Source organism: Myiozetetes cayanensis, unplaced genomic scaffold (assembly GCF_022539395.1).
Source record: "Myiozetetes cayanensis isolate MyiCay16 unplaced genomic scaffold, myiCay2020 scf2-11, whole genome shotgun sequence".
Lineage (NCBI taxonomy): Eukaryota > Metazoa > Chordata > Aves > Passeriformes > Tyrannidae > Myiozetetes > Myiozetetes cayanensis.
In genome coordinates, this window is record NW_026087411.1 from 11177385 (window position 1) to 11192680 (window position 15296).

The 15296-nt window shown below is 48.7% G+C and overlaps 1 protein-coding gene and 1 long non-coding RNA gene across 4 annotated transcripts in view; one reads left to right on the plus strand and one right to left on the minus strand.

Annotated features, from left to right (window-relative positions):
• Positions 1–12041, plus strand: part of LOC126640354 (uncharacterized) — a 136608-nt gene extending 124567 nt beyond the window's left edge. Inside the window, exons 6-8 of the long non-coding RNA XR_007629009.1 lie at positions 2293–2401; positions 10772–10932; positions 11954–12041. This is a non-coding gene — a long non-coding RNA (uncharacterized LOC126640354). The remainder of the gene's footprint in view (positions 1–2292; positions 2402–10771; positions 10933–11953) is intronic.
• Positions 1–15296, minus strand: part of BMP2 (bone morphogenetic protein 2) — a 102392-nt gene that overhangs the window by 30413 nt on the left and 56683 nt on the right. Inside the window, exons 4-5 of one of the 3 annotated variants that reach the window (XM_050316087.1) lie at positions 12413–12547; positions 3288–3431 (exon numbers count right to left, since the gene is read on the minus strand). In XM_050316087.1, the coding sequence (XP_050172044.1) occupies positions 3395–3431; positions 12413–12547 (172 nt within the window). In that variant the 3' untranslated portion in view covers positions 3288–3394. Of the gene's footprint in view, positions 1–3287; positions 3432–12412; positions 12548–15296 lie in introns of those variants that run through there. The other 2 variants (XM_050316086.1, XR_007629008.1) reach the window with 2 other exon arrangements.

The window sequence follows — 15296 nt, forward strand, 5'->3', positions numbered from 1 at the left end:
CACTTGTTAAAGGAGTGAAATATAGAGCCGTGTGTTATTCATGTTGAATCCCAAATCCTGGGCATTCAGTAGCAATTCCTTTTGGCATTGTGCAGCACTTTGGCCACATGCACCTGATCACAAAACTCATCAGCTTTCCCATCTTTCCTGACTTTGCTGAAAGAGTTGTCTATTCTGCTCGTGTGGCACGCCAAAGGATAGGAACTGCCTCTGGGAGGAAGGGTCAGGCTGGTTCAGTGCCCTCTTTTCTTTAGGGGACACCCCCACAGTTGCATTTTTACAGCCAGACATCCTGGTCCAGAGCTAATGGGTGGTGACAAGTGAGTGGCCAGTCCAAGGCATGGTGTCTGTGTAGCCTGGGATGAGTTTTACCGGCCAAAATCATGTTAAAATGGCAAGGCTCTGTCTCTGTATGGCTCATGGCAAAGTCCCCTTTGGGTGTCCATCAGGCTGTCACTGCCTACCGGGGAACCTGATTCAGGTTCTCCATCACCTGACAAAGTCCTACCGGCCAGGAAAGTGTGTGAGTCATCTTATATTAGGAGACATTTAATGTCTATTTTAGGAGGTTTGCAGCCTCAGCCTCCCTTCAGGCAGTGGCCAAGACAAGCCATTGGCGAGAACCTGAACATTCCCACTGCAGCCTCCCTAAACAGCAGCACCAGATGCCAAGGTGGGGGCTCTGAACTGAGCAGGTGGTGGGCAAAGGAGAGGCACAGAGATTGCCAGGTCAATCTGTAATTGCTGAGTAAGGCTTGGTCCTGTTCCCCCTCCAGCTCTGGAAAGCTTTGTGCAGCACTGTAACAGTGGGGACTGCATCAGGGTGATGGTCTTTCCTCAGAGTCCATTCGTGGTGTCCACTGAAGACAGGAAGAGGTGTGAGGTGGAGCAATGGTCTGACCCAGCGTCGCCATTCCCATGTGTTTCATTTATACCTTTCTCACTTGAACTGCAGAACCAGAGGAATTCCATGGCTCTACAGCCTGGAAAATCCTTTGATGCCTGCAAAGAGCTGGACACTGGGGACATCCGGAGCTGCCTCCCCAGAAAGAGCTAAGGATGCCAAACAACCTGCTGCTCCCAGTGGGTGTCCCAGGGCTGTTTCACATATCTGGACAGCAGCGATTACAGGGGAGCAATTATTTTGGGCCACTGCTGTGGGGTCTTTGCTATCTCCTGATCAAGGCAGCAAGCAGGAGTGTTTGCTGATGGCCTGCTCCATTGTCCATCCTCAGCTTTTCTCCGTGGTGGTGCATTGTTTGCAGCGCTCTTTAAATCCTCCTGCCAGCCCCAACAATGCCTCCCACAACCCCGGCGTGTCAGGAGCTTCCAGGCCTTGGAAAAACCGATCCCCCTCAGCCCAGCTCTGTCTGTGGCAAAGTGTTTGCTTAGCGATTAACTCCTGCACGGACACACACAGCCACAAATCTCGAGGTTGTCTCACAGCCCTTTCATTCAATTAAGTCTGTTGACTTAGTCTCATTTTGAGCAGTAACTGGATTTAGATAAGGCAGTGGAAACCAAAACATCAATTGTGTGATTCCTGGCCCAGCCGGTATGTTGATCCGAAGGGAATGTGTGTGCGGGCGATAACTGAGGCAGTGCAGTGATTAGGACAAAGTCATTTGGTGCAGAGACTTCTGTAGGCTAAAAGTGCTCTGTGTTAGGTGCAAGCGCTGGCCAGAGGAAGCAAAGCCTGGCTCCGCAAACTCCCTCTTGGCCTCATTTACGTGTCGTGCTGTGAACAGCAGCTGGTGTTGGAGAGGTCCTGGTCCATGTGGAGGAGGAATCACAGTGGGCCTGGAGCTGGGAGATCCCACCAGGTGCTGGAGCCCAACTGCTAGAACCATAACTGCTGCTCTGAAACCAGCAAAGCTCTGCAGGGTTGTAATCATTTGGGATTTACCCAGTCGGCAACAGACCAAAGTTATTCTGGGATAATTTCTCCCCACAAGCTCTAGGGCATGAATTTACAGTCAGTTCCTCAGGGTCTTGATTTGCCCAACATCCCTGGGAAGAAGAGATGCAGGTGACACACCCTCAGCATTTGCTCCTTAGAATACAGGTGGCCCAGGTGGAAAAATCCTCTCTAGTACAATAAATGTTGTCTCCCTGTATAAGCAAGACAAGGAAAGCTCTCCTGTTTGCAGTCAAATGTTTTTGTGATGTGCTCCTGTGTCTGCTACTGCTTTCACTTTACAGTCAGAAAACATTTAAGAGAGACATAGATGGTTACATATTTGTCAGAAGTGCATTTCAGTGCATGACTTGTTTGGTTACCTTGTTTTCCAGGTGGCTGTTAAGCTAATAGGGAGCATCCTGCAAATCTTCAGCAATGAGCATGGAAGGAAGAGTACAGGAAAAGACGGCAAGAAGAGATTACTGCCTTCATTAAATCTTGGTAAGGTACATCACTGTAAGGCAGCAAATGTATCACTCACTGACTTTTTCTCATACTAGGCAGGATTTCTTCCTCCAGTTATCATTTGTTTTCTTCTGTGACATAAAATGTATGACATAAAGAGATTGCTGTAGCTAGTTTGTGGTGTGAGAACTGCTGGTGGACACTGAAAGAAGACAAATAATTGCAGGTGGTTTGCAAATGAGGGGCTACATGGTGCAGCCCCAGCACCTCTCTTCCTCTGAACCGCATGGCTTCACCCCTGGAGGAAAAGGGAAGGTGTTACCTCAAAGGACTTTTCTTCCCAGCTCCTCCCACCTGCTTGTTTCCCTTTCAGACCATGCAGCCCTTGTTACAGAGGTGACAGTGGCAGCAGTGTAAATGTGGTGTTTATCAAGTGCCCACGGGGTGGTGATGGGGATTCACCATCATGTGTTTCACACAGTGCTTCCCATCATCACTGCCGGTGTGAAATGGCAATCACACCACCCAGCCCAAGCAGTAATACACTGCCATGTGCACTTACAGCCCTGCTCCTCAAGGGACATTCTCACTGGAGCACACCAGTGGGAACAGTGTGTTTAGCTCACTCAGGCACTCAGCATTTCCCTCAGTGACTTGGACAGGGGGGTGTTTATGGCTTCCTTGCCCCAGGACATTGCAGGAGTGCTGGAAGGGCCCCACACACTGCAGACTCCCAGCTGAACCCAGGGAAGCAGAGCTGTGCCCAGCACTGCCCTGGCACGGTGTGCATCTCCTGGGACAGCAGCAGTGGCTGTGCTGTCTGTGCACACACAAACACTTAACTGTTGGCACCCTAACATGTATTAAACGCTTGTGGTGGCGATGAAAGGTGGCATCATCCCAGAGGTTTGCATACCTGTGAGCTAATCGGCCCTTTGTGTGAGCATAGGTGGGGACTCCTCTAACAATACGAGGTTGATTAGCTCATCATCTTGGCTGTAGGACCATACTGGTGTGCCCGTCCTGCTTTCAGAGCTGTGAATAATCCAGCTTTGCTGCTGTCCTCCTGTAAAAATGGAGAGTGTAGTTTCAGGTACTCAAGCCTGTTTCTGTGTACAGGTGATGAGTAGGGATTCACCGGTGTATTATTCACTGGTATCACTCTTGGCTTCAGGTCTCCTTTGGACAACCCTTGGTATCAGACATGATACCTATCAGAAATAATTGCTATTTTTCAGCCATCAGTTGTAATAACACACTTGAAGATTAGGCAGGTGTGATTCATTGTCAAAGTGAGAGGACCATCAACACAAGTCTGTGCTGCTCATGGTTCATTTAAATCTCTGTTAGCAGTCTGGATGGTGCAGCAGACAGGGCTCTTACAGTAGGTGGAACCAACAGAATAGTCTGGGAAACCCGAACTTTGGGAGGAGAATTCATTTTAAAGGTTCTGAATGCACTTTAAAAATAGCCTTAGGTGAAAAAAGGATTAAGGAATCAGGTCAGGGTCCTGGCAATGTGCCAGGGGAGCTGGTAGAGGAAAAGCACCAGTCTAAGTCTACTGTGTGATGCTGCGGCCAGAAAGATACTTGTGATTAGAACATGTAACAAGAGCATGGAGTCTTTGCGTGGAGGTCATTGTGGTGCTGGAGAGGCCCAGGCCTCAGATCCGCACTCCACTCTTCAACTAGAGATGTAAACTCTGGAGGAAGTCTGGAGGAGAGCAACAGCACTGATAAGGGGGTTCAAAAAACATGACCTGTAAGGAATTTCTGTTTTAAATTGGATTTGTTTAGTCTAGAAAAAACCAAGGAGAGCTATGAGGCACTTCCCATGAAGACAGTGGCTGAAAGGGGTGTGGTAAGAGAGTGCAGTGATCACTGGGTCTGTTTGCATGGGGAGGACAAGAGCTACTTGGTTTATTTTCAGCAAAACAAAGGAGGTGGCAGTTTAGGAGAGCTCTGTCCGTAGGGGGAGGGAGATGCTGGAAATGATGATGCAGAGAGGCTTTGGATCTCCATCCCTGGGTGTTTCTACGAGTTTAAACTAATGCACCACGTGAGTGGCATGGGCACAGACAGGTGCAGGAAGTTCTCTCCATATTTACATGTGTTTGCTTAAATCAGTTCTGTGGGGTCTACTGCTCTGTTGGCATGAGGGACTCCAGTTTGGTGGCTAAAAAGGAAAACATGCTGATGGGTGGGCATGTTTGCACAGAAAATGTTGATAAGACAGGAAAAAGGGTATCGCTGTCAGAAACAACTGCCAAGTCTTAGAAGTTGTGCTTCACTAAGGTATATTTAAGGAAAGCAGGTCCTTTGGCAAAATGGCCTTTTGTTACACAAAAGATTTAGATGGAAAGGTTTGCAATGAGCTCTGCAGATCAGCAGCCCAGCACAACCCCAGGATATCGGAAGTGTAATTACTGATCCTGCAAACGGCTCTTTTCCCCATTTGGGATTCAGCAGAGGTAGCACAAGACCTCTCTGTGTCAGGGAAGCCAGAGAGGAGCTCCACCTGCAGAAAAGGCTGTCCCAGAATAAGGATCCAGGAGGACCCGGTGCAATAACTTGGCACATGAGGAGGGAAATGGTATCTCTCCCAGCATCCAGGAAGGGCTGCGGTTCAGGGATGAGAGTCACAAACCCAGCGCTCAGAAACTGCTGGTTCTCACAAAGCCTGCACTTATGTGTGTGCAGTCCAGGAAACTGGTTAGTGGGATGTGAAACTACCATATGTTTTTGCAGATGCTCCGAGTATGTGTGCTCCCCTTATGTATATATGCTTTAGGCCCAGTTTGGAAAATGGGTCAGAGTCTTCCAGAGCTCCAGGAGGAAAACTCTTGAGAATTTACAGACCTGAGATGCTGTGATTAATGTTTCTGGACAGCAATTGCACTTTCCCCTGTTGAGGCTTGGAAAAACAGAGGAGAGTGCAAGAGGAGATCCACACCACAGATCAAGGCAGACACATCTGCCTGGCTGTCAGATTCCATGCCAGCAAATTGGGAGAAAATTAAAAAATCCAAAGTCAGATCTGGTCCTTGCTCTGGGAATGCAAAGAGGTCTGAAAGGCTCCTACATAGATATTTATACCTGGCATAAAACTACCACAGAAACTCCTGTGTTTCTCTGGGTTTGCCATCCCTTTAATAGGAATATGTCAAGGGAACATGAAGGAATGAGATTTTCTTGTTAAAATAGTCTTGAATTGGTGTCACACCACTTAAGGGGAGGGTGCAGTGTGCCACCTCTACCCACCGCAGCTCAACAGCTGCCCTTACAAACACTTCAAGTTGCAGGCTTACATCTTAAATAAACAGCCGTGCAAGTGTGCGAGACAGGGGACCATAAACTCTCAAAGGAGTGGATTTTTGCCTCCAGATTTCCAGGTAGATTTGTACCCTGATACAGCATCCTTCTGCCAGGCATGGAGGGTGATCAACCTTCAACCTTCATCATCAAGTTGCTCTTAGCTTTAATTTCCAGCACAAATAGCCCCAAACCCCTCTGGAGTGGGGGCAGTACAACATATTGCCTCTTAATACAAAGCCAGTTGTGTTTATACTCCATTGCTCAGTTCCAAATTACAAGCCTTATCTCAGAGTAAGCTTGGGATGGCTCTGTAGTTTCAGAAACCTAATGGTAAAAAGGCCATTTTTTAAATACAGTGTTTTCCAGAAAGACCATCTTAAAAATATAGTGCTGTTCAAATCCTCTGCTTCCTTTAATGCTATTTTCAGGTTGTTGGGTGGTTTTTTTTTCAAATTAGGTTTAGCAACACGCAGGAGATGTTAGATTAAAGGGACAAGGCTGGGGTTTTCCGCGTCTATACAGAAATAGCTGTTCCCTGGGTGGGCCAGGTGAAGTTGAGCAAAGTTATTGTTGCATGACTTCTCCCAGCTTTCTGGGTGGAGGAGACAGAGATGTGACTGGCTGCTTGCAGGAAAGTCTGGCCAAAAGCATTGGGCCACATCCTTTGTGGAGGTAAAGCAACATCGTCTGAGTGGCATTTCTGGAACCATGACTGTTTTCATCAGGATCAGGCCTCTTCCATATGCTGAGGAAGTGGTAAAGATCACAAAGGGAGGGAAAGCTATCCGTGCATGGCAGTAATTGCAAAAATCTATGGGGTTTTCCTATGTAGGTGGTGTCATTTTCCCTACTGAATGAAAGCGTGGCTTTCCCGGCGCTCTTCCCCTTTAAGGAGACACGCTGAGCAGTGATAAGACAACAAGCCCAGATGCCCAGAGGAAGAGCAGCGTTGTTGTGAAGACGCAGCCCCAAAAGGCAAAATGTCTGGATTTTATTTGCAGCTCTGCCACAAACTTCCTGGATGATCGTGGCCAAGTTAAGCAGGTCCGTTTCTCCAGCAGCGTCTGTGCCCTCGTGCATATGCATGAACGCTGAAGTCCAACAAATGCAAAGCTGTGAAGAACCAGCCGCCTACACGCTGCCCTGCTTTCCCCAGGCGAAGCTGGGGAAGCCGCTGGATCCCTGCCAGCAGGGGTTCAGATCCCACAACAGGAGCTGTGCTGCCCCAGATCAAAGCCCACCTCGCCCCATGGCCCGTTGGAAGTGGGCACCCGGGGAGGAAAACAAAATCGGGGTGAGCAGAGCTGGACTTCCAGAGCGGGGAGTGGTTCGTGTGAACTCAGCAACCCTCAAAGGATTTCCAAACCTGGGAGCGTGAGTAGTCCAGGACGAGGTCTCAGGGCACCTTGGGATTTTTAGCTTCCTTGGAGCAGGACTCATTTCTCCTGCTCTACGTCAGACTGGCTGGGTCACACGGGGCTTTTGTGGCTGCTACAAAGGGCGGCCTTCCCATGGCTGTGTCAGCTCTCACGAGGAAGTGATGCTGCCTGCCAGGGAATTGAGGCTAAGTGCACTGGTGTTTCCTCATGCCTTGGAAGGGAAGAGAAGTCTGGAGAGAATGATTGTTGTGATGTATAGGAGCTTTGCCAGTACAGTGCCCTGTAATAACAGCTAGTCTGCCTTCAGGTCATTACCTTACCCATTTTTTAGTACTCTTGCTCATGACAAATAGATCTTGAGTTTAGAGATGCCCTCCTTCTCTTTCCTTTTTCATGACTCACTGCATATATTTTGGATATTTTCTTTTCTTTTTTTTTTATGGTGGTGTATCCAAATATCCCTGTTTTAAGTGTCATCTTCCAGGTCTCTCCTCCAGGGATCCATAAGGCTGTAACCAGATAACCAACACATTTTTTGTGCTCCATGTCCACGGCTCAGTGAGAACTAAAGCATGAGGAAAATACTCTGAGGGGCACTACAGGTGATGAAACTGGATTTAGAATAAAAAAGGTCTCTCTGCTCTCAGGGACAGTGTCACATCTGCTTTGTCCATGCCCCGTGACCAAGCTACACCCTGAAAGCCACAGGGTTGAGTTAGAGGGGTGGTGGGCTGAGCTTTCAGCCCAGCTTGTGGTGGGGTTCCTACACCTGGGCTCGGGATGGTGTGAACGTGGCTACACACCTTCCACCTGGAGATGGCTTTTGTCCAGTTGGCTGAGAAGGGGGCTGGAGTGACAGGCAGCTGTTTGTCAGCCAGTGTAGGCATGCCCAAATTCTCCTGATGCACTACTGGAGGGTACTCAGATATTACATGATGAGGGCAGTCTGAGAACCTGTTTAGACCAGAATATGGGTTTCAGTGGCAGTTTTCTGGCTGATTAATTGGGTGACTTCGTGCAAGTCTCAACTTGCCGTTGCCCTATCCAATAAATGGGAATAGCAGCATTTGTCTCCCTTTGTAAAACACTTTGAGGTCTACGGATAATCCTCCTCCTTTTTCCCACCCATCATTATGGGACCAAGTGGAATCTTACGACACATTGAGTTTCTGTGGTCTGGCGTTTGCCAAGCATTTGAGAATGACTCTTTGGCTTGAGTTTGCAACGTCTGTGACTGCCACGTGATTTGTCATGGCAGCTCCTCTTGAAATCGGGTCACCATTCCGCTGGGAATGCAGGAGATGAGGAGAGAAGCTGCAGTGAGGAGTGCACAGACCCTGGGGCAGCCTGCGAGCAGTCACCACACACCTCTTAATCCATCAATAACCTACCACGCTCTGCAGTTCAAAGATCTGCAAGTGCTTAGGAGTGGAAAACTCTAAACAAGAGAAGATTCCTCTGCACCACCACTGTGTTTCTGATGCCCTGGAAAGCAGTAGGCAGCGCTAGGGAAAGACATCGTCACTGGGCGTTTGGAGGTGTTCTCACTACATAACGTGCCACAGTTTGAATTCGAGGACCTTGTGCTGCTGTGGACAACTGGTGGTTTAGGACACAGCCTCTTCTTTCCCTGGATTGTCCTGAGAATTCATAGAATGGTTTGGGCTGGAAGGGACCTTACAGATCATGTAGTTCCAACCCACCTGCCTGGCAGGGATGCCACCCACTGGGTCAGGTTGCTCAGGGCCCCATCCAAGCTGGCATTGGCCAGGGTGTTTTCTCCTGTGCTGGGATGTAAGCCCATTCTGAGATCCATCCCTAGCAGGTACCAAAGGGATGTTACTGAGGTTATGCTCTTTCTTACAGTGACCTGAAAGAAAAGCTGTCACTGCAAGTAAACCTTTAGAAGTGACTTGGGAACTGAATAAGGGAGTGAATAGTTAAGAAATCAGGTCAGTGATGCACAGAGATCTTCCCAAAGAACATTGCAAGGCTGTAGGAGCCCTGAAGAGCCAGGAAACCAGCAGAGATCGGTATCAGGCAGCAGTGAGCTTAGGGGAGAGAGGTTTGAAGAGAGGCTTGATCGCAATCTCCAAGTACTCACAAGAGGAAGAGAAATGTGGAAATGAGGCAGATGTATCCAGAAATCTTATGGCTGAAACTTGAGGGTGAACATTTTTTCCTTTCTGTGATAGTGGGGAATGAAACAGGAGCCATGCCTGACTGCAGAGCAATGCTCCAAGGCTCCTCTATTAACTCCTGAACTCCCCAGCTAGCGGGGGGCAGGTGTTTAGAAAAATAAGCTGTAGTTCCAGGAGGAACGAGCTGGAGGCTGTCTGCTGGCCTTTGCCATGTAAGGGAGCAGGTTAGGTGTTCCTCCTGAGTCCTGCAGATCACGAACCACTATTTTGGATTTCTTCAGCCGCAGTAACAAAAAAGGCATCTCCATCTTCTCTTCTTGTCAAGCACTGAGCAGGATCAGTGAGAGTAAAGCATTGGAGAGGGAATAAAACACTCTTTGAACTCAACTCCAAACAGCATGAGCTGTTTGGGCCACCTTGAGCTACCTCTTTTCTTGTCCTTTGCTTCCATTGTATCATTACAGGATGACACCATCAGAATTACCTGCTTGCATTTCTCCCTTTAAATCAGGAAAAAAAAACCCAACCAAGCAATAGAGAAGGAGCCCATCAGTGATGCAAATAAAAGGCTGCAGTTTCCCAGACCAGCACTTGGGGTCTGCTCCTTATATCAGGGTGTGAGGGACTCAGCACCTGGCTGGACTGGACCCATGTGTTTCATGGGTCCCATCAGATACCATCTGTCCGTACACAAGCCATGTTTTACTTATAAAGTAAATTGCATTACATGGGCTATAATGTACATTTTCAAAGGGGACCCACCTTAAAAACATTTTGTTTAATAAAATAACTTAATTAGAAGAGAACTTCTGGCTGATGTGGTTGAGGCGGTGATAATTTTTCCTTCTCAAATCATTTTCTCTGTTTATTATACTTAATTATAGTGTAATTATGTATTCATCCTCTAGGCAAATTATGCAATCAGAAAATGTGAGTGGTTCATTTGCCACTGCTGTTGGGACCAGTGTTTACATCCCTGGTTTAAAATACGAGCATAATTTCTATTATTTATGGCATTACGTATATACATGTATATAAAAGCTGTTTCACAAGGAACGAAGAATTGGTGTGAATATTTTATTGGCGCTCATTTTTGCATCATCCACTCAATTCATTTGTGGCCTACTAATAACGAAACCATCCAAAGCTCAGAGAGGTGAAATCTTTACACCCTACCAGGAATTTTCTCAAACACAAAATATACATGGCTGAGGAAGCTCCACAGCTGAGCTTTAATTTTGGAAGGAGAGAAAGGAGCCCCCCAATACCCAGTTATGGGGTGTGGATTTGTGTTCATGTCATGGGTTCAGACTAATCTATTTTTAGCCAAGTGCTTCATGTACTTTTTAGCCATGGCAGCCCTGACTTTTAAAGACCAGGCTGTTTTTTCTTCCTCTTGTTTTTCCTGATGGGAGTAGACAGATTGTGTTTGAACATACCGAAACATGAAGCCAAATCCTGAAAACCCTTCCGAGATGGATGTTTTCTCCTTCTTTGGCCAGCTCTGGGTGTGAATACAAACTGAAATCCCACTTGGCAGTTTCAGCTTTTGTGCATGTGCTTCCTTTGCAGAGATGAAGCCACTCGCAGCAGCAGAGCAGGTGGGGCAGACGGCACTGGTGGAGCTCAGGCACCCGTGCATGCTGCAGCTGCAGAGGAGGGGAGCCATCCATGCCAAGTGACAAGCCTACCTCAGTGTCCCCTGGCCAGCCCCACAGCTGCTGGAAATCTGGGTAAGTTTATCTAACCCATTTTCCCCTCACTGGGAGCAGGCCCTGCCCTTCCCTGTCACTCAGCTGCCTGGTGCTCCCCACGGGTGCCTCACAAACACGCCTTTGCAGGAAATGAGAGGCCCCAGCGTGGCCCAGCTCCCACCCTGCTCCCTGTAGGCAGGATGGTATTTGTGTGAAGGGCCAACACTTCTCATCCACGTGGACAAAACTGAATTCTGCCACACCACAGCTGAAGGGGCAGGACTGGCCTGGGAAGCAGTAGAGGGGTTGATGGAGAGCTGTGGTGGCACAGCAGAGTGGGGAGAGCCAGGAATGTGGGACCTGGGGAGGGAGGCGGTGGAAGAGCCAGCAGTGTGGTCCCCCAGATGATCGAGTTAGCCACCCAGGGAAGGAGAAATGATCATCCTCACCACTCCTGCAGCTGCCCCATGCAAAGAGTGGCCTCAAACAGCCTTTCCCTCTCCCCACCCTCAAAACACAACCACTGCCCCATTCCTCTCTCTCCCCTAGAGGAGAGCTGTCAGTTGTGGTCTCTGAGGGAAAGGCACTGCCCCAGCCAGCCTGGGATAAAGCTGCAGAGTAGGGAATCAAAGCCCAGATCCAGGCAGATACCTTGTGGTAACCTAAGATCCAATGGAAATCTGGGGAGATTTTTCAAAGGAGCCAGCAAATACTCCCAGGTAGGAGCTGTTGCTCCATCCTGACCTGCTGACCCACGGGGGAGGCTGCTGGTGTGTTCACACACACAGGTGGGCCAGACCAGCTGAAACAGGGTGGAAATAGCCAAGCCACTGGTTCCCAGTGCTGGCTGCAACGTCCTCACATGGAGCAGATAGGACGGGATGTGCCAACAGCCCCAAGCCTGTGAGCAGAGAGCAGCTCCACAGAGAGCTGAGGGACCACAAGAGCAGGAGCTGACTCAGTGCACGGCAAGGAGGCATCTCCCCAGAGCGGGACGAGATGGGAGCAGTAGGTACGTAAGATGTTTTGTTTTTTCCTGATGTTATCCCCATTTTCCCAGGTCCCAGCTTCAGACAGCCGTCTGCCATCCGCTTTGGCCAGACACCGAGACGCTGCGAGTTGGCTGGTGTTGCTGTCATGAGCAAAGGTACAGTGCCATGGATTGTCTGGGCCGTGCCAGCCTGTTCCCACAGTGATTCTGCATGGTGGGAAGTAGGTTGGGACTGGGCAAAGGGTGCTCCAGCTCTGGCCCGCTGCCAGAGGAGGATTTGTCCATTATAGTCTCACTTGCTCTTGGGGCGTGGCCTGAAAGGGAGAGTTGGAGCCAATATTTATTGGGGGTTTTCCACACTTTGTTATGAAACCCTTGGTTTTTCCATGCCTTGAATTTGGGAGTAAATACCGTGGTAAGCAGTATTACAAGCACCTGGCTCCAGGGGGATGCCTCTCACCTGCTGGTCTGTAAAGGCTGTAGAAAGGATGGTGTATGTAACTGTATTTGAGCAATGGTGCAGTTTACCTGAGGTCAGGCAGCAGTCTGAAGGAAGGGCTTGGAGCAGGAGTCAGACTGCCAAGTCCCCACGCAGTGTGCCAGGCTGGAGCAGGGCTCCTCCATCCCTTCTGTCCTTTCCTGGTTTTGTTCCCCCTTGCATTCCTAGGGAAAAATGAAAGAGAGGAAAATTAAATACAAATTATAAGCTCCAGCATCTTTGCTAGGGGAATCTGCAGCCAAGTGCATGAATTGGATTCAGTATTGGCCACTGAACTTCTTCTGCCACAGGGAGCTGATACCCACAGCTCTGAGTGAGAACAAGGGCCAGCCTTCCTAATCCGAGACTTAATCAGTTGAATTTCAGTTATCAAGAAGCCATGAGGGAAGCCTGGCCTATTTTTATATCCTGGAGCCCCCCTAGAAGCTCCAGCCCCAGAAATGGGGTCCAGCAGTCCTTCAGCTGAGGCTCACACAGTGCCGGGGCAGCATTGCAGCCGTATCTGAACTGTCCTGAGTTCAGGGCAGCAGCAGTAGCTTTCCTTTCACACCTCCAGTTTCCATGTCGACATGCCAGAATGACATGAGGCAGCAGATGGATGCAGACCAGGAAGAATATTTAGACATATTAGGCAATGGGGATTGGGTCCCTTTAGCTCTCACATCTCCAGCTGAGAGATCACGAGGCAGCGGCCACACCTGCAAAGGACCAAACTGAAACTTCTCAGAAGTGAGAAGTAAAATGGGTTTTACCCAGGTTTATTGTATATTTTTATTTAAGCCACCACCTCCTGTCCCAGTCTGCAAAACCTAAACCTTGCCCTTATAAATTGGTAACAGAATTGCCAATGCCAATTGGGTTCACGGCCTTTCTGCTCCCTCCCTGAGCTGATACCCTTTCATTCTGGGGAAGGGTTGAACAACAGGCATTCAGATAAAATCCCATGTCACCAGACACACTTTTTAGTCAGCTATGCTTCCCAAGTGCTCTGGTATCTGTGGTCCCCTCTACTGTGTCTGTGGAACTATTACTTTGCATAATAGAAGGGATCGACCATCGTATAATTTAGATGCTTTGCTTGCTCTCCCATCAGTAACAGGAATGTGGTTTCCTTCTCATTTCTCTTGATCTCTTAGCCCTGTGCTAGAGAGGTCAGGTCAGAAGCAGACAGGAAGAGTGACCTGTACCCTAAACTGGGTTTCAGAGTTTTGAAGGAAGTCTCTGTTTAACAACCAGGTCATTTCCCAATTCTGTGTGAGCAAAGGGATAAAGAACTCAGTAAATCCCAGTTGGGAGAGATATCATATATATCATCACATGTCATCATATGTGCAAATGTCCCTTTCACCTCCCAGGGGAACCTGGATCACCTTCAGCAAAGCCTGGGGACTGGGATCACATCAGCTGGGCATCGTGCTCTGGGAATCACCGACAAAGGTCAGTGTCTCTGCAGACAGCTCAGCAGCCCCACACTGCATCCAGTGGGATGGTCCTGAGGGAGGTGGCTGAGTCCACTCACATCCAGCATGGAGAGAGCTCCTAGGGTGGGGCACAGGAGCTCCATCATCCCTGAGGGACTCCTCCTCTCGAGGACCAAGCCACCTTTCCATCCCCATTGCTGCTTCTCTTAGACAGAAACCTGCACCAGGGACACTACCATTTGCTGCTGTTCTTTATGTCCAGAGCAGTGTCTACCCAGACCTGTACTCCCATTTATCTGCTCTTGGTGAGCATAGACAGATGGTTAAGGCCATGATGCTGAAGTTTATGACTTAAATCAATGGGATTATTCATGAGTGGAGAGATAACCATGTGCTTTTATGCTTGGCTGGAGTGGCGTCTCAAGCTCCCAGCTGGGAATCAAAGCTCTGAGTCACTGGGTCCCTCCTCTTCTTCCTGTGTGACCAGTCTCCCCGTGTCTGCTTCCTTGCCTGCCGCATAAGGAGGGTGACAGTCGCTTTTATCTGATGGTTACTTTCAAATGGCCCTAAAGGCCTCTTCTGGCCTGATGAAAATTCAGCAGAAGCTGGACTAGCGTGGAAGGACGGGAGGACATTTAACTAATGAAAGCGCTGCAGCTCAGGAAGGCAATTACATCCTTTCTTCCGCCCCACGTTCCCACACAGGCTGCTTGGCAATGGCTGCAAAACCTTCCATGGCCAGAGAGGAGTGGGAGGCCATGAAAAAGCTGAGACAAGAGGGAAGGTGGTGGTTGGGGTGACCAGCACAGCAGATTCCCAGCAGTAGTCACACCTTAAAAGAGGCCCCTTTCGGTTAAAAACAGTGACCTTGATTGTGCAAGCCTCTGTTTCACATGTGGACTTTGTAAAACAAGAACTAGAGAGAAAGAAAGATAAATGGGCCAGTTGCATATATTTTATGCCCCAATATACACTAAGTCCCCAGAGAAGAGGGGCTTCCCATATTGGGCATGTACCCCTCTGACCAAAAGATGATCTTAAATGGAGACTCCATCAGTTCTTCTGCTGGTGACTGGTGTCTTTGCCACCATTCCTGGCAGGAGAAGTTGCTCTTTCAGCCCTGCTTCAGTGCACCCATGTTTTTGGGGGAAGCCTTGGCATGCCTGTAAGATGGGCTATTCTGCACCTCCCTGTTGGTTAGCAAGTCAAATAGGGTAGTGTGAGAAACTCTGTGCAACTACAGCTGCTGTGTCCATGAGAATGTGCAGGATGAAACCCTGCAGAGGAGCTGTGGGCGTCCTCCCAGCTGCCCCGTGCTGTTGCAGGCATTTGTAAATACAATTGCTCTCACTTTCCATTGATAGACATCAAAAAGCAATTAAGAATCAAGCTCTTCAAATTGATAGGTCTCCTGAATTTGAAACATTTTTCATTCTTTGGCTGGTATCACTGCCTAGATTAGATTATTTTTTTTAAGGGAAGATTAAAATAA